Source organism: Entelurus aequoreus, linkage group LG16, assembly GCF_033978785.1.
Source record: "Entelurus aequoreus isolate RoL-2023_Sb linkage group LG16, RoL_Eaeq_v1.1, whole genome shotgun sequence".
Lineage (NCBI taxonomy): Eukaryota > Metazoa > Chordata > Actinopteri > Syngnathiformes > Syngnathidae > Entelurus > Entelurus aequoreus.
Genome location: NC_084746.1, coordinates 43413317 through 43431443, shown reverse-complemented (window position 1 = coordinate 43431443; position 18127 = coordinate 43413317). Strand labels below are relative to the sequence as shown.

Genomic DNA, 18127 nt, shown 5'->3' with positions numbered 1-18127 from the left:
GGTATGTTAATGTATAGTAGTTAGGGTACATTGTTAACTTTACTAGAATATTTGTTAACTCAGTAAAACTAGCTTAACTGAGTTAACTAGTTAGTTTTGATGCAGTAACACTAACTAACTGGACTAAGTTAACTCAACAACACTAACTTCATTACTTAACTTACCCTAGTTAACACTTAAATTACCTAGGATAAGTTAACTCTGTAACATGCATTAGAAAAAAGAGGTACTTTAATAAAAAAAAGTACAATCATTCAGTACATTCTCAAAAAAGAAAAGGTCTAACTTTTTCCGCCAAGAAAACACTGAGCTCTCCAAGTACCACCACAATGACAAAATATTCAACTATAGTAGCGTAGTATTCCTAAGTATTCATTCAAAACAAGGCAAACGTTTTAACAAGTATATTTTTGGCCACTGAAACACTGTGCACATTTTGAACAGTAACACTGCTAATTTTGTGTTAATTTGTATCAACTTTCAATCGGTTGATAAGATATTTTGAACAGAAGTTAATGTTTTTTTAAAACTTTGTTTTAGTTATATTGTAATGGACTGGGTCTTATGTTATCTTATGTTCCTCATGTAGCTTAGTCAACGTTGTGAGATGTTGGGGCTTCCCACGGCCCTGAAGGCATCATTGTTACATGCAGCTTTCTCTGCCAATGTTCGTCTGTGTTTACATATGTTCTGCGTGTTGATTGGCGGGGAGGCAGGGAGAGGACGGAACATTCCGTTCCCACGAGTGTTGAGTGATAGAAATGACCGACGGACGGTTCTTTTTGTGTCCTAATTGTTTATTTTGGCGTCTGAGCTGATAAACCGTTGATAACGGCTCGAATCACGTCATTACAATATTTAACTAACACTAGACCAGAACTTAAAAATGTGCATATAAAAATATTTTCAAAATAAAAAGTACTTCAAAATAAAAGCAAGAGTTTGACGCACCATGTGTGTTTCAAAGTGCAGTTCTCGTCCTTCTACGGTGATCTTGTAGGCGTTGGCCAGAGGAGCTCCGAAGGCGAGGATCTGCTCGTAAGGAAAGACTTCCAGAGGCCACGGCTCGCCTCGCTTGTACACAGAAATGGCGTCTCGACTGACGCCGAGCCACAGCTCAGCCGGGAACGCTCCGTCGCGGCACTGAGGAGGAAGAAGGCGAGAGATGAGAAGATGTTTGGATGTGGAACGTTCCGCTTGAGAAGATCTGCACACCTGCACGTTAAAGAGCGTGGATCCGTATCCGGGCCACTCCTTGACCAGCGCCATGTACTTGACCATGGCGTGCTCCTGCTCCATGCCCTGCAGCTTCCTCCACTTGTCCACCACGCAGGTGCGTACCGCCGACACCTCCTCCCTCATCCAAGCTTCCAGGCTGTTCTCCTCGTCCAGCTTCTGCTGGCTGATGGAACTGCTCCGGAAGCTCCGCCTCAGCGTTCCCTCCAGGAAGCTGGAGCGTTTCCTCTCCGACGTTCCCGAGCGCTCTGACGCCGAGCCGCCGCCCGGAGCAAACGTCCTGGCGGATTTCTGCACCCGGGCCCGCAGCCGCGCCATGGGGAACACCTGGGCCATCTCTGGAAGGGCGCTGTGGGAGCTGTGGTCTCCTAGCAGGTACTGAAGTCTCAGCGCTGCCAGGAACTGAAGAGTCTCTTCTGGAGCAGGATAGCGACCGCGGATCACGGCTTCGTGGGCCTGCACGCACACAGGAAGTCCTGACATTCACAAACGTCTCTCTGTCTCACAAAATATTGGAAACAGCGAGTGAAAGCTGACCTGCTCGAACATGAAGGCGAACTCCACGCTGTCTTTAGGAACCTTGTCCATGTCCACAAAGCAGTAGAGTTTGAAGTAGAACTTCCAGCCTGTGTTCATCTCTTCCTGACTGGCAGACAGTCTGCCACACGGAGGTGGAGTTAAAAGCCTGCTGTTACAATGCAGGCCCACTAAGGGTGTAACGGTACGTGTATTTGTATTGAACCGTTTCGGTTCGGTTTCGGAGGTGTACCGAACGAGTTTCTACACGGATATATTAAGTAGCGTAGCGCAGGTTGTGTAAACAATGCACACCGAGGCACAACACACGGCATGCTAGCAACGAGCGGACTACAACATGTAAAAGCCCGAGCTGGAAGACCCTCCTGCCTCGTTAAGATCTCCCGTTTGGGAACACTAAGGCTTCACGGTGCGATACAACAATGAACAACAATCATTGTTCAGCAGCGGTAGAGTATGCTTCTGCCAACACCTCAAACATGCTAACCCATTTGAAGCATCACCACCCCCAAGTGAACATCGCTTCAACGAAGAGAAAGACGAGCGTCGTTCAAACATTCAAGCAGCCTCTCCTCGGCGAGTCAGGCAGGGCTAAAGCAATAACAAATGTTTCTATAGCAGCAGATTTAAGACCATATTGCATTAAAAACTAGATTTTGACCCACTAAGACATTGTAACTGCAAGCAGGTCTGCTCTTTCTGCAGATAATGTGGATTTTTCTGGCAAAAAACATGAAGATTGAGTGAAAGTCACCAGGGTTAAAGGCTGGGGGGGGAAAGAAAAGTTAATCTGAGGCTGAGTTGACTTGAAACTGTTTAATGTAGCACTTTTTATATGTAGAAGAAAAGTTTTGTCATTGTATTTAATCTGAGCACACATACACTCATGCACATAATCACGTTTCATCAAACATATATTAACGTTGTTGCCCTAGGGTAAACTGGGTATAACACATGGCACACTGACAAAGCTTAACCTATTGTTACTATAACAATCTACAAGGTTAATGTAGGTTGCTTCTCTTTCTTCCCCTCCATTTTTCTGCATTCTTTCATATCTCTAGTTATCATTACGTCTATGTATTGTTGCATTTGAACAACTGTATTGTTGATAATAAAGGTAAAGTATTGGTATTGTTTATTATCATTAGCACTATTTCTATTGGTATTTGTATTGCTCCATTTGTAGTGTAATAATGCTCGTTGTCATTTCTGTATTATTTTTTATTTTTTCGCTAACTGCTTATTTGCTATTACTTTTACCATCATATTTGTACATGTCGTATTTGCTGATGTTGCTCTATTGTTGTTGTTGTTGTTGTTGTTGTCTCTCTGTCTTATCCCCCTCTTGTCCCCACAATTTCCCCCTCTGTCTCCCTTTTTTTCTCTTTCTATCCCCTCCTGCACCAAATGATAATATAAATACATTTAATAAAGTCAAATACAAATAAGGCAACAAGAGAAGTATCCTACACTTCTCTTTTGTAAAGTAAACCTGAACAGCCGATATGGGCATCTACATCTACATCAACTGTATGATTTGCCTGAGAAGCTGGACAGGACAAAAAAAAAAGTTAAAAAAAATTTAATCTGAGCAACAACTTGAGGCTGTTTAATGTTGATTAACGTGGACCCCAACTTAAACAAGTTGAAAAACTTATTGGAGTGTTACCATTTAGTGGTCAATTGTACAGAATATGTACTGTACTGTGCAATCTACTAATAAAAGTCTCAATCAATCAATCAATCAATCAAAAAAGCACTTTATATGTAGAAAAGTTTTGTTAAGAAACCATTCTGAGGCTTATCTTATTTAGTTTTTATTTGATATATGTTGACCACATGAACCCTGGCAATGGTCCCTGTGTGTATCAGAATCAGAATCAGAATAGTTTTATTGCCATTGTCTGAGAACGGGTTCACAAACTAGGAATTTTTCTTGGTGCAATCGTGCAACATAAAACACATATAACACATATTTGGTAATAAAAAGAGCTGTAACTGAGCTATCAGATCTTGTTATAGACTTAGAAGGAATTCAAGGAGCTACTGTTAGGAGTTATTGTTCATGTGCCTGATGGCCGAGGGGAAAAAACTGTTATATACACTACCGTTCAAAAGTTTGGGGTCACATTGAAATGTCCTTATTTTTGAAGGAAAAGCACTGTACTTTTCAATGAAGATAACTTTAAACTAGTCTTAACTTTAAAGAAATACACTCTATACATTGCTAATGTGGTAAATGACTATTCTAGCTGCAAATGTCTGGTTTTTGGTGCAATATCTACATAGGTGTATAGAGGCCCATTTCCAGCAACTATCACTCCAGTGTTCTAATGGTACAATGTGTTTGCTCATTGGCTCAGAAGGCTAATTGATGATTAGAAAACCCTTGTGCAATCATGTTCACACATCTGAAAACAGTTTAGCTCGTTACAGAAGCTACAAAACTGGCCTTCCTTTGAGCAGATTGAGTTTCTGGAGCATCACATTTGTGGGGTCAATTAAACGCTCAGAAAAAGAGAACTTTCATATGAAACTCGACAGACTATTCTTGTTCTTAGAAATTAAGGCTATTCCACAAAATTGTTTGGGTGACCCCAAACTTTTGAACGGTAGTGTATATGTATGTTATTGTTATGCTTAGCATTCATGACTGCCTGCTGTTGCACTGATCAGCCTAGTGGTGGCTCACATCCATCACACACACACACAGCTATTTCTATTTTTGGGCAGAATTATTATAGTGTTCCCAATGTTAAAAGGATAAAGCCATTGTTTACAAATTTGGTAAATAATAATAATAATTTATATTTTGTTGTTTTCTTACTGTACCGAAAATGAACCGAACCGTGACCTCTAAACCGAGGTACGTACCGAACCGACATTTTTGTGTACCGCTACACCCTTAAGACCCACAAGGGGGCGCTTACCTTTCAAACTTGGCGAGCACGTCCGCCACCACCATGCGGTTCTCGATGGCTTTCTCGGCGACGTGGTTGTGTTCGAAGAGAGCAAACATGTTCCTGCTGTCCTCCATGGCCAGACCACGCAGCAACTTCTCCACCACCTGAACACACGTCAACGCCATCAGGTCCACGCCCTGCTGACGGAGCGTAGACCTTCGTGCAAAGGTGGCTCACTTCTCCGGCGGTGGTGTGCGAGTTGATGGTGATCTTGCAGCATCCTCCGCCATGGCAGTGCACGGTGGTGCTCATGTCCTGCCGAGCGATGACGGCGCGGATCTCCTCCTGGGACGGCACGTTCTCCCTGCAGCGGGTCTTCTTCAGGGAGTCCAGGGCGAAGCAGGCGTAGCGCTCCATTTCAGAGTTTGGGAAGAGCTCCCGAGTCCTGCAGAAAGGGAGGCGTGCGTGTTCGGGTCAGAAGACTAGGATCTAACGAGATGTCCGTCAGGACGCTGACCTCTTGAGGTGGAACTTGAGGTATCTGAGGATGCTCCTGGTGGGGATGAAGGTGCAGGACATGCAGGCCAACATCTTCCAGCGGCTCAGGTTACCAGGACCGGCAGGATGAGGGGGCAGCGTGGTCTGCTTGACCAGCTGACAGTACAGCTCGTCCCTCAGAGGTCTGAGCTCCTGGCCCGCCTGCAGGACCCCCTGGATGATGGGCACGGGGTCAGCCACGCCCTCCAGGTGCTGCAGAGAGCCAAACACCTTGAGGGCTTCTTCTTGCAGCGTGCTGTAGGTCCTGCTCCTCTGGGCTGAACAGAACCAGGACAGGAGGACGTGAAACCGCTGGTCAGCGCGACCTCAGACCTGGTCATGTGACTCACCTGTGGGGTGGATGTCTCCGTAGGGGAGGGGCAGCAGGGGGGAGTGCAGAGAGTGGTGGCTGTAGCGAAGGATGGGGTTCCTCTTGTAGATCTGCTCCACCACTTCACTGTTCAGACAGTTCTCCTGCACACAACACAGGAACACCTCCTTTGGTTACGGACATCATTAATATTTGGTTGCAGTCCAATGGCGCTGCAGGTAGACGCTGAGCTGATCAAAGATCAAGCCGGATTCCGTGCAGGAAAACCATGCACAGGCCTCTGCAGAACCTCAACCAGTACACTGAAGGACACCGCTTGACAGGCGGCATATTTTTGGAATGTGGGAGGAAACTGGAGTGCCCGGAGAAAAGCCACACACGCACGGGGACAAATGCAATTTTCACACCGACGTCCAGAGGTTCGAATACGCACCCGGCATAAAGTTGAACGTTATTGTCAGTAGTAATGTCAAAAGAACTAGGATGGCAAGAAATGCAATAATTAGCTTCAAATACCGTCCTCTTTAACTTTCTCCGTTCAGGTGCGCGACCAGCTAACGATTTAGATGCATTGTTTTGTTTTTTTCAAAATAAAATAATGAGCACTAGAGATGCGCGGATAGGCAATTATATCATCCGCAACCGCATCACAAAAGTCGTCATCCACCCGCCATCCACCCGAACTAACATTTTATCAAAACCACAACCACCCGCCTCCCACCCGTTGTTATATATCTAATATAGACGATGCAAGGCATTCCTGTTAAAGAAAGGAGACTGATCCAATGCAGCAGAGACATTCAATGCGTGCCACGCATTAATATCTCTTGGCTACGCATTAGTGGCTAAGAGATATTAATGCGTGATAATATTATTTATCATTATTATAATATTATTGTAATTTCCATTAAGAAAGTGTTGACTATTATTGTTATTTTTTTCCCTGGTCTTTAGTATTCCCTTTTCTAGTTTGTCGCGTACCACCTTTGCTGCCGGCGTTGCCATCTTTTTATTTTCTTCTTCTTCTACTGTTGTGTTGTGCTGTGTCACGCCAAATTTCTTCCCCCTACAAAAACCTCCCCCCCCCATTTACTTCCGTGGTCATGTTTCCTCTTACGTCATTGACAGCGATCGATAGCATTTCGGCTTTGGCTGCCCGTCGCTGGAAGGATACTTCGTCTTTGACAGCTGCTGGAATCTGAAGAAATCGATTATTGTTTTTTTTTGTACAGGCGCGAAACAGGACAGTCGCGTTAAGGACCCCCGGCAACTTTGTGACTTTATTGGACGAAGCCCCGGAAGTAAATGTGGGGGGAAAAGGTTTTTGTAGGGGGGAAGAAATTTGGCGTGACAGCTGCAGCAGTGCCTGATGAACAATTGCGTGTTTCAAAGAGTGCTGCTCGTTTTTCTTTTATGTGGGTAACAACATTTAACTATGTATATATATTTCCGAATTGGTTCAACCGCCACCCGCCCGGATCTATTTAAAATCTATTTTTTTAGTCATGCATCCGCCCGACCCGCGGATTATCCGCGGACTCCGCGGTTGTGTCCGCAAACCGCGCATCTCTAATGAGCACTGTTTTTAACGATATTTTAGCTGTTTTTCAAAAGACTATATACAGCAGGGGTGTCAAACTCGTTTTCATTGAGGGCCACATCGCAATTATGGTTGCCCTCAGAGGGCCGCGTTTAATAATGAGTAATATATGAATATACATGTACCGTATTTTTCGGAGTATAAGTCGCACCGGCCGAAAATGCATAACAAAGAAGGAAAAAAACATATATAAGTCGCACTGGAGTATAAGTCGCATTTTTGGGGGAAATTTATTTGATAAAACCCAACACCAAGAATAGACATTTGAAAGGCAATTTAAAATAAATAAAGAATAGTGAACAACAGGCTGAATAAGTGCACGTTATATGAGGCATAAATAACCAACTGAGAACGTGCCTGGTATGTTAACGTAACATATTATGGTAAGAGTCATTCAAATAACTATAACATATAGAACATGCTATACGTTTACCAAACAATCTGTCACTCCTAATCGCTAAATCCGATTAAATCTTGTACGTCTAGTCTCTTACGTGAATGAGCTAAATAATATTATTTGATATTTTACGGTAATGTGTTAATCATTTCACACATAAGTCGCTCCTGAGTATAATTCGCACCCTCGGCCAAACTATGAAAAAAAATGCGACTTATAGTCCGAAAAATACGGTATATATATATAATACATTAACAGTATACGTTAGATCAGGAAAAAATGCACAGGCTACATCATCCCTACAAGCCTGTTTCGCGGGATTTTATTTAATACATTAACAGTATAAACATTTTTTAAATTTTACTTTAAAAACTGGCAGCTCAGTCACCAGAATTTGACAGTAAAAGCAGTGGTTTTTTTTACAGCATATAAAAAAAAATTTAATAAATTGAATGGAATGGAAAAAGAATACCACTGTTTAGTTATATTGTAACAGAGCTGACAGTATTTTCTTTTTTTTAACCTTAAAATCTTGTTTTAATGTTTTTTTTGTTTGTTTTTTAATGTTTTAGTGTCTTACTGTATATGGAAAAAAACAGAACCAAAGTTATTTTATGGTAAAAAACTCTACAATTTGATTGATCATTTGTTTTGAAATCATAAGTCAAGCAGATATTTAAGTACAGTATTTATCTTTTTTTAACAACACATATTTTTGGAATACATGATAATATATTATTTTGATAATATTGAATTTGAAAAGATATGCAATTGCATGCAGTGTATGATTTTTAAAGATTAAGCATTTTATTAATGCATATTATTTTCAGGCTTTTGCGGCCACATAAAATAATGTGGTGGACCAGATTTGGCCCCTGGGCCTTGAGTTTGACACTTGTGATATATGGTATGTCCATTATACATCACTTACATTTGTTTTCATGTTAAAAAAAAAAGAAAAAGTGTTGTCATGTAAAAATAAAAATGAAAAACCTATTTTGAAGGTGCGGCTGCATTAATGTTGCCGTGGCGTTGCGCCACAATCGTTTACAAGTCGGCGAAACTCTGCTGCTGTGCAGATCTACTTTAGAAGTGTTGGATAATTCTCTTGTTGACTTATTTGTATTTTACTTTATTAAACGTTGGGGTAGAATTTTATTTTATTTTATGGAGGAATGTAGTTAATTATAGAACTGGCACTTAATGTTATTAAAAAATAAATGATTTTGAATCGAGAATGGTTTTGAATCGAATCGTTACCCCCAAGAATCGAATCGAATCGTGTAGTGCCCAACGATTCACAGCCCTACTATTAGTTAGTATTACTATTAGTATATATTATATAGCGTATATATAATATGTAAATATTACATATATGTTAATTTATTTATTAAACATGTTTATTTATTATTAGTTGGGGCGGTATAGGTCGGTTGGTAGAGTGGCCGTGCCAGCAACTTGAGGGTTTCAGGTTCGATCCCCGCTTCCGCCATCCTAGTCACTGCCGTTGTGTCCTTGGGCAAGACACTTTACCCAACTGCTCCCAGTGCCACCCACACTAGTTTAAATGTAACTTAGATATTGGGTTTCACTATGTAAAGCGCTTTGAGTCACTATATAAGCACTATATAAATATTATTCACTTCACATTGCTAGTATGGTACATTTTTAGTCTACTTTATAACTGCCCATCCTTTGCAACTGAGCTACTGTGGGGAACAATTTCCCTTGTGGATCAATGAAGTTTGTCTAAGTCTAAGTCTAACGTAACTAAACATGCCTTTAAAGATGATAATGCTGAGTCATAAAAGAAACACTTGGCGAGCCCCTACCTTGATGTCCTGGATGAGCTGCTGTGTCGGCGTGTCGATGGGAGCTTTGGCGTCAATAACGTTCTGGATGGCGCTGGCCCATCGCGTGGCCTCGTTCAGGAGCTTACAGTAGAGGCGGTACGAGTGCTTGCGGCCGTAGACGATAACGTTCCAGTATCCTGTGAAGAGTAGACGTGTTGGCAGTGGAGACACACACACACACACACCCACACACCCACACACAACTTGTAAAAAAATATTCCTTTCTGACCGCTCTCTTTGAAGACAGTTTCATCAGGCAGTGCCACCGAGCACAAGCTGTTGAGCACCAGAGTTCCCAGCTTCAGAGCGTTGCGCTCGGAGCTTTTGTAGTAGTCCAAGGAATTGTGGGTAAGGAGGAACCAGCGCTTCTTCAGCTTCAGAGACGACTTTGTGCTGTTCTTCATCTCCTTGTGGAGCCAACCTGAGCCAAGCATCATGAAAACACGTGAACTTGTCTTTTAAATCACTTTTTATGTGATTTCTATCTTCCTACCGCACCAATAAATCAAAGGACAACGAAACATGTGTTTAAACAGTTTTCCCACTAACGATGTGTCATGTCCTCACCTCGTATGATGAACTCCTGCCCATCCACCCGGGCGTCCCCCTTGGAGCGCTGCAGCAGCGTGATCCAGTGGTGCATCTCTTCGGGCGTGTCGGCGTTGCAGTGCAACACCCGATTAGCAGTGATGATGACGAAGGAGTTGGGCCTAACGACAACGTTCACGATCACATGACACCAATACAGAAAGGACGGGCAAAGGTGCTGGAAGGCGTGTCCTCACCTCTCCGGACTGTCTGACGCGCACACGGAATCGATCATGCCCACGTCCAGTGTACCCTGAGAGAGGGAAGGAAGCATCTTCAGTCACGGTCACGCTGACTTCCCATCATGCTCTGCGGCCGCGCCACACTTACCACGGCGTTTTGGGGGTTGGCCTGCTCGTCGTGCATCTCTCCAATCTCCTGCTCTGTGGAGCTGTGGACCTGACTCAGCACGCTGAACCACTGGCTGTTACCGTGGAGACAGCATGGTCATCATCAGGAAGTTGTGAAGGTGCACACTGCAAATTATTTGCCACTTGCCAAGGTTTAAGATTTTATTTCTAGAAATGTCCCTAGTTTTAAGAGCTATTTAGTAGTATTATTTATTTGCAGACATAGTTTTTTATTTCATTATTGTTTCTTTTGTTAATATCAGTCTGTTCTGCAAAAAGGTCATCCTAGAAGCACACAGCTTATGGACAGGGACCCACAGTTAAAATATACATCATCATATAATATACAAAATACAATACAATACATTTCAAAATCTACCCACCAAATACCCATTTACAATTTCATTTATAAATAAAAAAGGAATCTTTAAATCCACCAAATCAGTCTCAATATCCTATTATTCTTGTACTTATTATTTTTAGTCATTGACTAATGTTAATTTTAGCATGACTAATTATGTTTTCTATTCTAGTTTTAAAATGTTAAATTGAGAATATAACTATTCAAATAAGATATTTGGACTTTCCCCCACGTAGAAAATTGCGTTTAAATATTTTGCACCATCTCAAAGATGCCTAATTTTAAGAGTTGCAAGTTTATGCTTGTTTTCAGAATGAAATACGTTTTACTCACTAATTTCTAGATATACAAATCTTATTTAGGATGTTTTATCATGTAAAATTATCTGTCAATGCAGCTTGTTATTTTTTCACTAGTTTTTAGTATTTTTTCCTAAACTCTAGTATTTATTATTATTTAAAATAAATATGTGTTTATTGCAAGTTTATGCTTGTTTTTAGAATTAAATACTTTTTTCTAGCTTAAAGGTCTCGCTAATTTCTAGACATGCAAATCTTGATTAGGATGTTTTATCAAGTAAAATTATCTGTCAATGCAGCTCGTTATTTTTTCACTAGTTTTTAGTATTTTTTCCTAAATCTAGTATTTATTATTAGTTAAAATAAATATTTGTTTGTCTATTGCAAGTTTATGCTTGTTTTCAGAATAAAATACTTTTTTCTAGCTTAAACGTCTCGCTAATTTCTAGATATGCAAATCTTAATTAGGAAGTTTTATCAAGTAAAATTATCCGTCAATGCAGCTCGTTATTTTTTCACTAGTTTTTAGTATTTTTCCCTAAAATCTAGTATTTATTATTAGTTAAAATAAAATTTTCTTTATTGGGTTTTTCGACACAAACAAGTGACAGGAATAGTCAAAAATACATCAAATGCTGTTTTCCCCGTTAGAGCCATTTACTCTTTCTGTCCGTCAAATTCATGACGTCACTAAAGGGGTTGGCTCAAGGCCAAGTGCCAATCTACTTAGGGAGGGGCTGGGATCTTGTTCAGGTGTTGCTGAGTGGAGGCGCAACAGTTTTTGACTGTGTCAGGCTATTATTTGTTTGCTCCTGTTTATTTTCCGGTTTTGTTACAAAGTGAGTTTGATTTACGTGACTGTATGTTAATAAATATTTGTGTTAAACATGGACACAATTCTGGACATCAATTATTAGCCAGCTGCACACGTCTAAACTAGCTTCAGTTATATTCGGCAACCAGTAGCAGTAAGAGTATAGGACTTTACAGCTACACCCCCCTAAAAAGTAACACAAATTAGTCAATAATAAATTCTAGTCTATTGATCTTATATTTTGACAGGTCTTTTTTGCAGTGTGAGAGGAAACATGGTCACATGACACAAACGCTCACCTGGCGTCCTCAGCAGACTCTGCCACCAGGTGGTACGTCCTCTCAGGCATCACGATGTTGATCCCGTTCTCCTTGTGCGTGTTATCGATGACTTCCCTGCGGGCGACATCGACAAGACACGTCAACAACATGCGCCGACGACAAAGCCCTCGCACACTGCCCGGCGCTCGCTCACGTGGCGGCGTGCATGTCCAGCACTCCTTTCAGTTTGTCCTCGCCGTCGTGCTCAAAGTACATGAACTTGCTCTGGCGCAGAACGAACCAGCGGCGCTTCCAGTTGCGCCGTGACAGCGTGGACGATCCGCCTCCTTTCTTGTGCAGCCAGCCTTGCTTCAGCGCTTCCTGTTTGGCGCGGAACCAGAGGAAGGTCTCGTCCTTCAGCACGCACCAACGCCGCTTCCAAGTGTTCATCAGGCCGCCTGCGGGGGCAGAAGAGAGTCGAGGTGTGGGTGGTCTGACTGGTGTGGCGCTAATGGCGGACCCACCTTTGACGTGCAGGAAGCTGTGGAAGTACGGAAGCGTGACGCAGCTGTAGACGGAATCTCTGCGGTAGGACAGCTCGTCATCCGTGTCGAACCTGTCAAAGTCTTCCTCGCTGTCCTCAAACTGACGAGAACACAAGAAGACCATCAGAAACCTTCTCAGGCGAACGCGTAATGATCAACGCACCGAAGACTGCGCCCCCTCTGATCCGAAGCGGTACACGCCCGAGCTGCTGTAGGTCCCCAAGGAGCCGCGGTAGTCAGGAGACCATTGCTCGCTGCGGGGGTTGGAGAACGCCACGCTCCCGCTGGACACGATGGCGCCCTCGTCGTAGTCGTCCTGGTCGTAGTCGGAGTCCTCGTCAGGAGGGATGAGCTCTACAGGGCAGTCGGAAAGAGGCTCCTCCTTGACGTAGGAGGTGAGGAGGCAGGTGGCGGGCGGCGGCATTAGAGGCGGAGACTGGAGGAGCACTGTGGTCGGCGCCAGAGGCGGGATCACGCCGTCGTTGGCGTACGGGTCCTCTTCGGAGGAGTCGTCGCTGGTGCGGATGCCGCTGGTGCGCTGGCCGTCAGAGTGGCCGTGCTCGCTTGGGTTGGGAGAGTCCTTGAAGGCCTCCTCGTCGGCGCCAAAGCCTTCGTCCACCTCCTCTTCCTCCTTCGCTCGCCCTTCCACGGCCAGCGAGCTCTCGATGTTCCTCACGCACTCGTCGATCTCGTCGAAGTTGAGTGACTGCAAGAAATGCTGCGCCGCCTTGCACGCCTCCTCCTCCAGACGCTGCAGCTCCTGGTCGCGCAGGTGCTGGAGGCGCTGCAAGGAGGCCTCCGTCAAGGAGAGCTCCTGGCGCTCCTTCTGCATCTGCAGGGACTGGATCTCACGCTCCAGGCGAAGGATCTCCTCCACCTGAGACGCCTCTTGAGGACGCTTGGCCTCTTCCTCCTCCTCCAAGGTCTCCTCTTGTTCCTTCAAGGAGTTTGCTGTCTCCTCCTCCAAGGAGTCTGGTGAGGAGGTAACAGCTGCGAACATCTGAGATGTCAGCTCCTCATCCTGCTGCTGCTCTTCACACCTCCTGGACGCCTGAAGGAGACAAGAAGATGTAAACACAAACCTAAATAACTGATGATGATCTTTCCAAAGTTTCATATTAGCAAATATCTGTATTTGTTTGGTTTATGGTTGACATTGTTTTAAAGTGTTCGGAGGTGTTCCTCACTATGTTAGCTGTTAAGGTGGTTGTCTTTAGTACCTCCTCAGCCAGTTGCTCCTCCTCCTGTCTCCGCCTCTCCCTGTGAGGAAAAAAATATATATATCAGCTCACTGAATGTTGGCACCTCTTCTTCTTCATCTCACTTCTTCTCAAACCAGGATTCCACTCGTAATCATACAACAACTTTTTATTCTCGATGTAATTTTTCTTTTTTCTTTCAGGTAAAAATGTTTTCTCCTAAATTAATTGTTAAATTACCTCATTTTGCGGACTATAAACCGCACCGGTTTATAAGCCGCATTACCAGTAGCATATTTTTCGGACTATAAATCACAGTTTTTTTCAGGAGCGACTTATGTGTGAAAGTATTAACACATTACCGTAAAATATCAAATAATATTATTTAGCTCATTCACGTAAGAGACTAGACGTATAAGATTTCATGGGATTTAGCGATCAGGAGTGACAGATGGTTTGGTAAACGTATAGCATGTTTTATATGTTATAGTTATTTGAATGACTCTTACCATAATATGTTACGTTAACATACCAGGCACGTTCTCAGTTGGTTATTTATGAGTCATATAACGTACACTTATTCAGCCTGTTGTTCACTATTCTTTATTTATTTTAAATTGCCTTTCAAATGTCTATTCTTGGTGTTGGGTTTTACCAAACAAATTTCCCCAAAAATTGCAATTTATACTCCAGTGCGACTTCTATATGTGTTTTTCCTTCTTTATTATGCATTTTCGGCAGGTGCGACTTATACTCCGGAGCGACTTATACTCCGAAAAATACGGTATATTGTGAAATGAGATATTCACACAGAAAGATTTTCTGAATGTTTATCTACATTGTTTCCAAACGGTGCCTGTAACACGGCAGTAAAACGGCTGATCAAACAAAACAGAAAAGTAATCGGTGTCTTTATTTATCCTTATGAGATGAATAAGATATTCTCTGTTTTTAATAAGGTTCAAGATGATTATCAGGATTCTTCTTCCTTGTACTTTGTAAACACTGAACAGTTTCTTCAAGTAGTAGACAGATGGCCACGGACCGAGAGTCTAGTCAACTTTTGAGATGGAGATGGCAAAAAAGATACAAAAAGACGCTAGATGCGACAACTTTTTTTAACCCTTTGAGAGGATTGCGATTGATTCTTCATCTAAACAGGATTATGTGAGCCTCCCGTCGGTCCGCATCGCAGCGAGAGTGAAAAAATTACAGTGTTTTTTTGTTTTTGTTTTGTTATGGTTAGTTTGTATGTTTAGCTGTATAGCTGAAGCTATAGTGTTTCACTAAAGCTACATCCGTTTAGCACCCGGCTTCTAAAACTTATTGCTCATTCTCCAGGCTAAAAAATATAAGGTTATGGATCATAATTTTTCCCAAAGTAATGGTTGTTGGCCCCCACAACGTCTGCTTAATTAGCTCGAGAATCTCTGTGAGATTAGATATAATCATTTATTCGCAAACTTTGTAAATCTTTCGGTGTCATAAATCAGATATATATGATAATAGCTTCAATATAGAGGCGACTTGTTTTTCCATTCTACTGCTACTTTAAATAAAAAGATGCCATATCAATCCAGGCAGCGCTTGTCATGTGAATGTGTGTCGCCATGGTGATGTAATGTGTTAATGTATGCGCAACAGCCTCTTCCTAGCTGAATCTAAATAATAATCCATGAATTAAAATTTGTTTCAATTATTATTAAAACCACATTGATGGTATTTCTGACGTTAACCGTTCTGATTCATACAAATGTTTGACAGCTGTATGTGTGTATGTATTTTTTGTGTGGGTGTTTGCAAGGGGGAGCCTGACAGCTGACAGTAACTGTCAAAAAAATCAATCGAATCAATTGATAGAAGCAACACACATATAGGGTTGCACTCTTCTCCAGCTGTTCCACTTGCGCATGCAGAGACATTGCAGGAAAACGATGTCCATTTGGATTTTTGGTTGTTAATTCAGAGCAGCATTATTATTATTTTATCCTCATCTCAATGGATGTCAATGGTTTGATCGTCTTCTGGAAGTTTCTTTAAACATTTTATTACATGTGGTGCAGTGCTGCATCGACACTTCAAGTGCAATATAATGTTTCACCGCTAGACTTATTCAAGCTAGACTTCTTCCAGCCTCAGAGGCGCGTAAGAACAAAAGTACTTAAGTCGATGAGAGAATACACGGAAGGCCAGATTTCATATATATGGGGCGGTATAGCTCGGTTGGTAGAGTGGCCGTGCCAGCAACTTGAGGGTTCCAGGTTCGATCCCCGCTTCCGCCATCCTAGTCACTGCCATTGTGTCCTTGGGCAAGACACTTTAGCACCTGCTCCCAGTGCCACCCACACTGGTTTAAATGTAACTTAGATATTGGGTTTCACTATGTAAAGCGCTTTGAGTCACTAGAGAAAAAGCGCTATATAAATATAATTCACTTCACTTCACATTTGACAAGTAATGCCCACATTTAAAGGTAGCTCCACCTAGACTGCGCATCTTTGACGAAGACGCGCAATGAAAAACTTAAGTCTAGAGAGAGAATGCCGCGCAAGCAGAATCCGTGCAGTTGCGCACCTTTTTGGTTTAAAGGCAAGGGAGAATAGGGCCCTAAGCATATTTCCGTTTCCAGATTAAGGGTGAACTTTACTAAACAACACAGGTGGCTATTCTTCACAGCGACAATCTCAAATTGACAAACGTTTGGCAGAACACTTAATCTTCAGCCCTGCCTCGTCAACAACACATCTCCACATTGGTGAGACAACAACAGGAAATAGCACCGTAGTCTGCACAGACATTTAGGCTAACAAGACTGCTATAAACTATCAACAACTATCTGGCCAAAGTGGAGATTAACGATTTTGACGCACCTCATCTTCGACATCAGTTACACAGTTTTGACGTGATCGATGTAGATCATGACAACGCAGGACACGCATTGCCAACAAGTAAAAACAAAGTTAATGGTCATAGCTGTGACTGTTGAAGTTTTTGCAGAACAATAAACACCTGTGGTTTCAGCACATGGAAGCTGCAGTTCTATCCATCCAACTTGGAGGAATGACCCAGGATGTGAGAAAGTATTTCCACATAGTGGTTGTGTTTTAGTGGCCGGGCAACAGCTGATCTGATTTACAGTCGAACACACTCAAGGCTACTATATAGGGTGAAATAAGTGCAAAGATGACTACCGTATTTTTCGGACTATAAGGCGCAGTTTTTTTCATAGTTTGGCCGGGGGTGCGACTTATACTCAGGAGCGACTTATGTGTGAAATTATTAACACATTACCGTAAAATATTAAATAATATTATCTAGCTCATTCACGTAAGAGACTAGACGTATAAGATTTCATCGGATTTAGCGATTAGGAGTGACAGATTGTTTGGTAAACGTATAGCATGTTCTATATGTTATAGTTATTTGAATGACTCTTACCATAATATGTTATGTTACGTTCTCAGTTGGTTATTTATGCGTCATATAATGTACACTTATTCAGCCTGTTGTTCACTATTCTTTATTTATTTTAAATTGCCTTTCAAATGTCTATTCTTGGTGTTGGGTTTTATCAAATAAATTTCCCCCAAAAATGCGACTTATACTCCAGAACGACTTATATATGTTTTTTTCCTTCTTTATTATGCATTTTCTGCCGGTGCGACTTATACTCCGGAGCGACTTATACTCCGAAAAATACGGTATATGGTTGTTAATTCATTTTTAGAGGGCTCTAGTTATGTTAAAAATTGATTTAGAAGGTTTTAAATGTTTTTTATGCTCTAACTAAGGATGTAACCATTAATAGTAATAATGATAACTGTGGCGGTTAGTATTACCATTTTAAATTAAAATGATCATAAAAGTGTGACTGATAACTGCACATTGATAAACTCACGGACTGACTGGTGCCAGCTTGCTAGTTTTAATGCTAACATGGAAACAAAAGATATTAACTTCTTTCCCCATTAAGAAACGACATACCCCAATGTAAATGTATATAAACACATCACTGTCTGAGCAATTAAACTATTCACTTGTGCACATTGAACCTACAAGCTGTGCTATACTATGGAGGAGTTTTTACGGTGCGTTCAAGGATCGCTGAACAGAATAAGAATCCACAACGCCTGACAGAATGATCAAATAGTAGATTGTATTTGTTACAAACTTTTCATTGAAATAAAGTTCTACAGACCAATATTTAAAACAACAAACAATTACCCATTAAACCAAATAAAATACCACTAACTAAAACAGTTAGTAAAACATAAAACATGCAAAATAGTAAGTTTTCTAAGCGTGTGTCTATTT

The 18127-nt window shown here is 41.9% G+C and overlaps 1 protein-coding gene across 3 annotated transcripts in view; it reads right to left on the bottom strand.

Moving 5' to 3' along the window:
• myo10 (myosin X) overlaps window positions 1–18127 on the bottom strand; it is a 130360-nt gene that overhangs the window by 1254 nt on the left and 110979 nt on the right. For 2 of the 3 annotated variants that reach the window (XM_062023044.1, XM_062023043.1), the window contains 17 exons: window positions 13802–13874; window positions 12778–13665; window positions 12594–12714; window positions 12284–12527; window positions 12109–12204; window positions 10316–10409; window positions 10183–10238; window positions 9965–10107; window positions 9627–9818; window positions 9377–9534; window positions 5567–5690; window positions 5197–5494; window positions 4917–5124; window positions 4707–4843; window positions 1774–1894; window positions 1216–1692; window positions 952–1143 (listed from right to left, as the gene is read on the bottom strand). In XM_062023044.1, the coding sequence (XP_061879028.1) occupies window positions 952–1143; window positions 1216–1692; window positions 1774–1894; window positions 4707–4843; window positions 4917–5124; window positions 5197–5494; window positions 5567–5690; window positions 9377–9534; window positions 9627–9818; window positions 9965–10107; window positions 10183–10238; window positions 10316–10409; window positions 12109–12204; window positions 12284–12527; window positions 12594–12714; window positions 12778–13665; window positions 13802–13874 (3622 nt within the window). The remainder of the gene's footprint in view (window positions 1–951; window positions 1144–1215; window positions 1693–1773; window positions 1895–4706; window positions 4844–4916; window positions 5125–5196; window positions 5495–5566; window positions 5691–9376; window positions 9535–9626; window positions 9819–9964; window positions 10108–10182; window positions 10239–10315; window positions 10410–12108; window positions 12205–12283; window positions 12528–12593; window positions 12715–12777; window positions 13666–13801; window positions 13875–18127) is intronic. The other variant, XM_062023045.1, reaches the window with a different exon arrangement.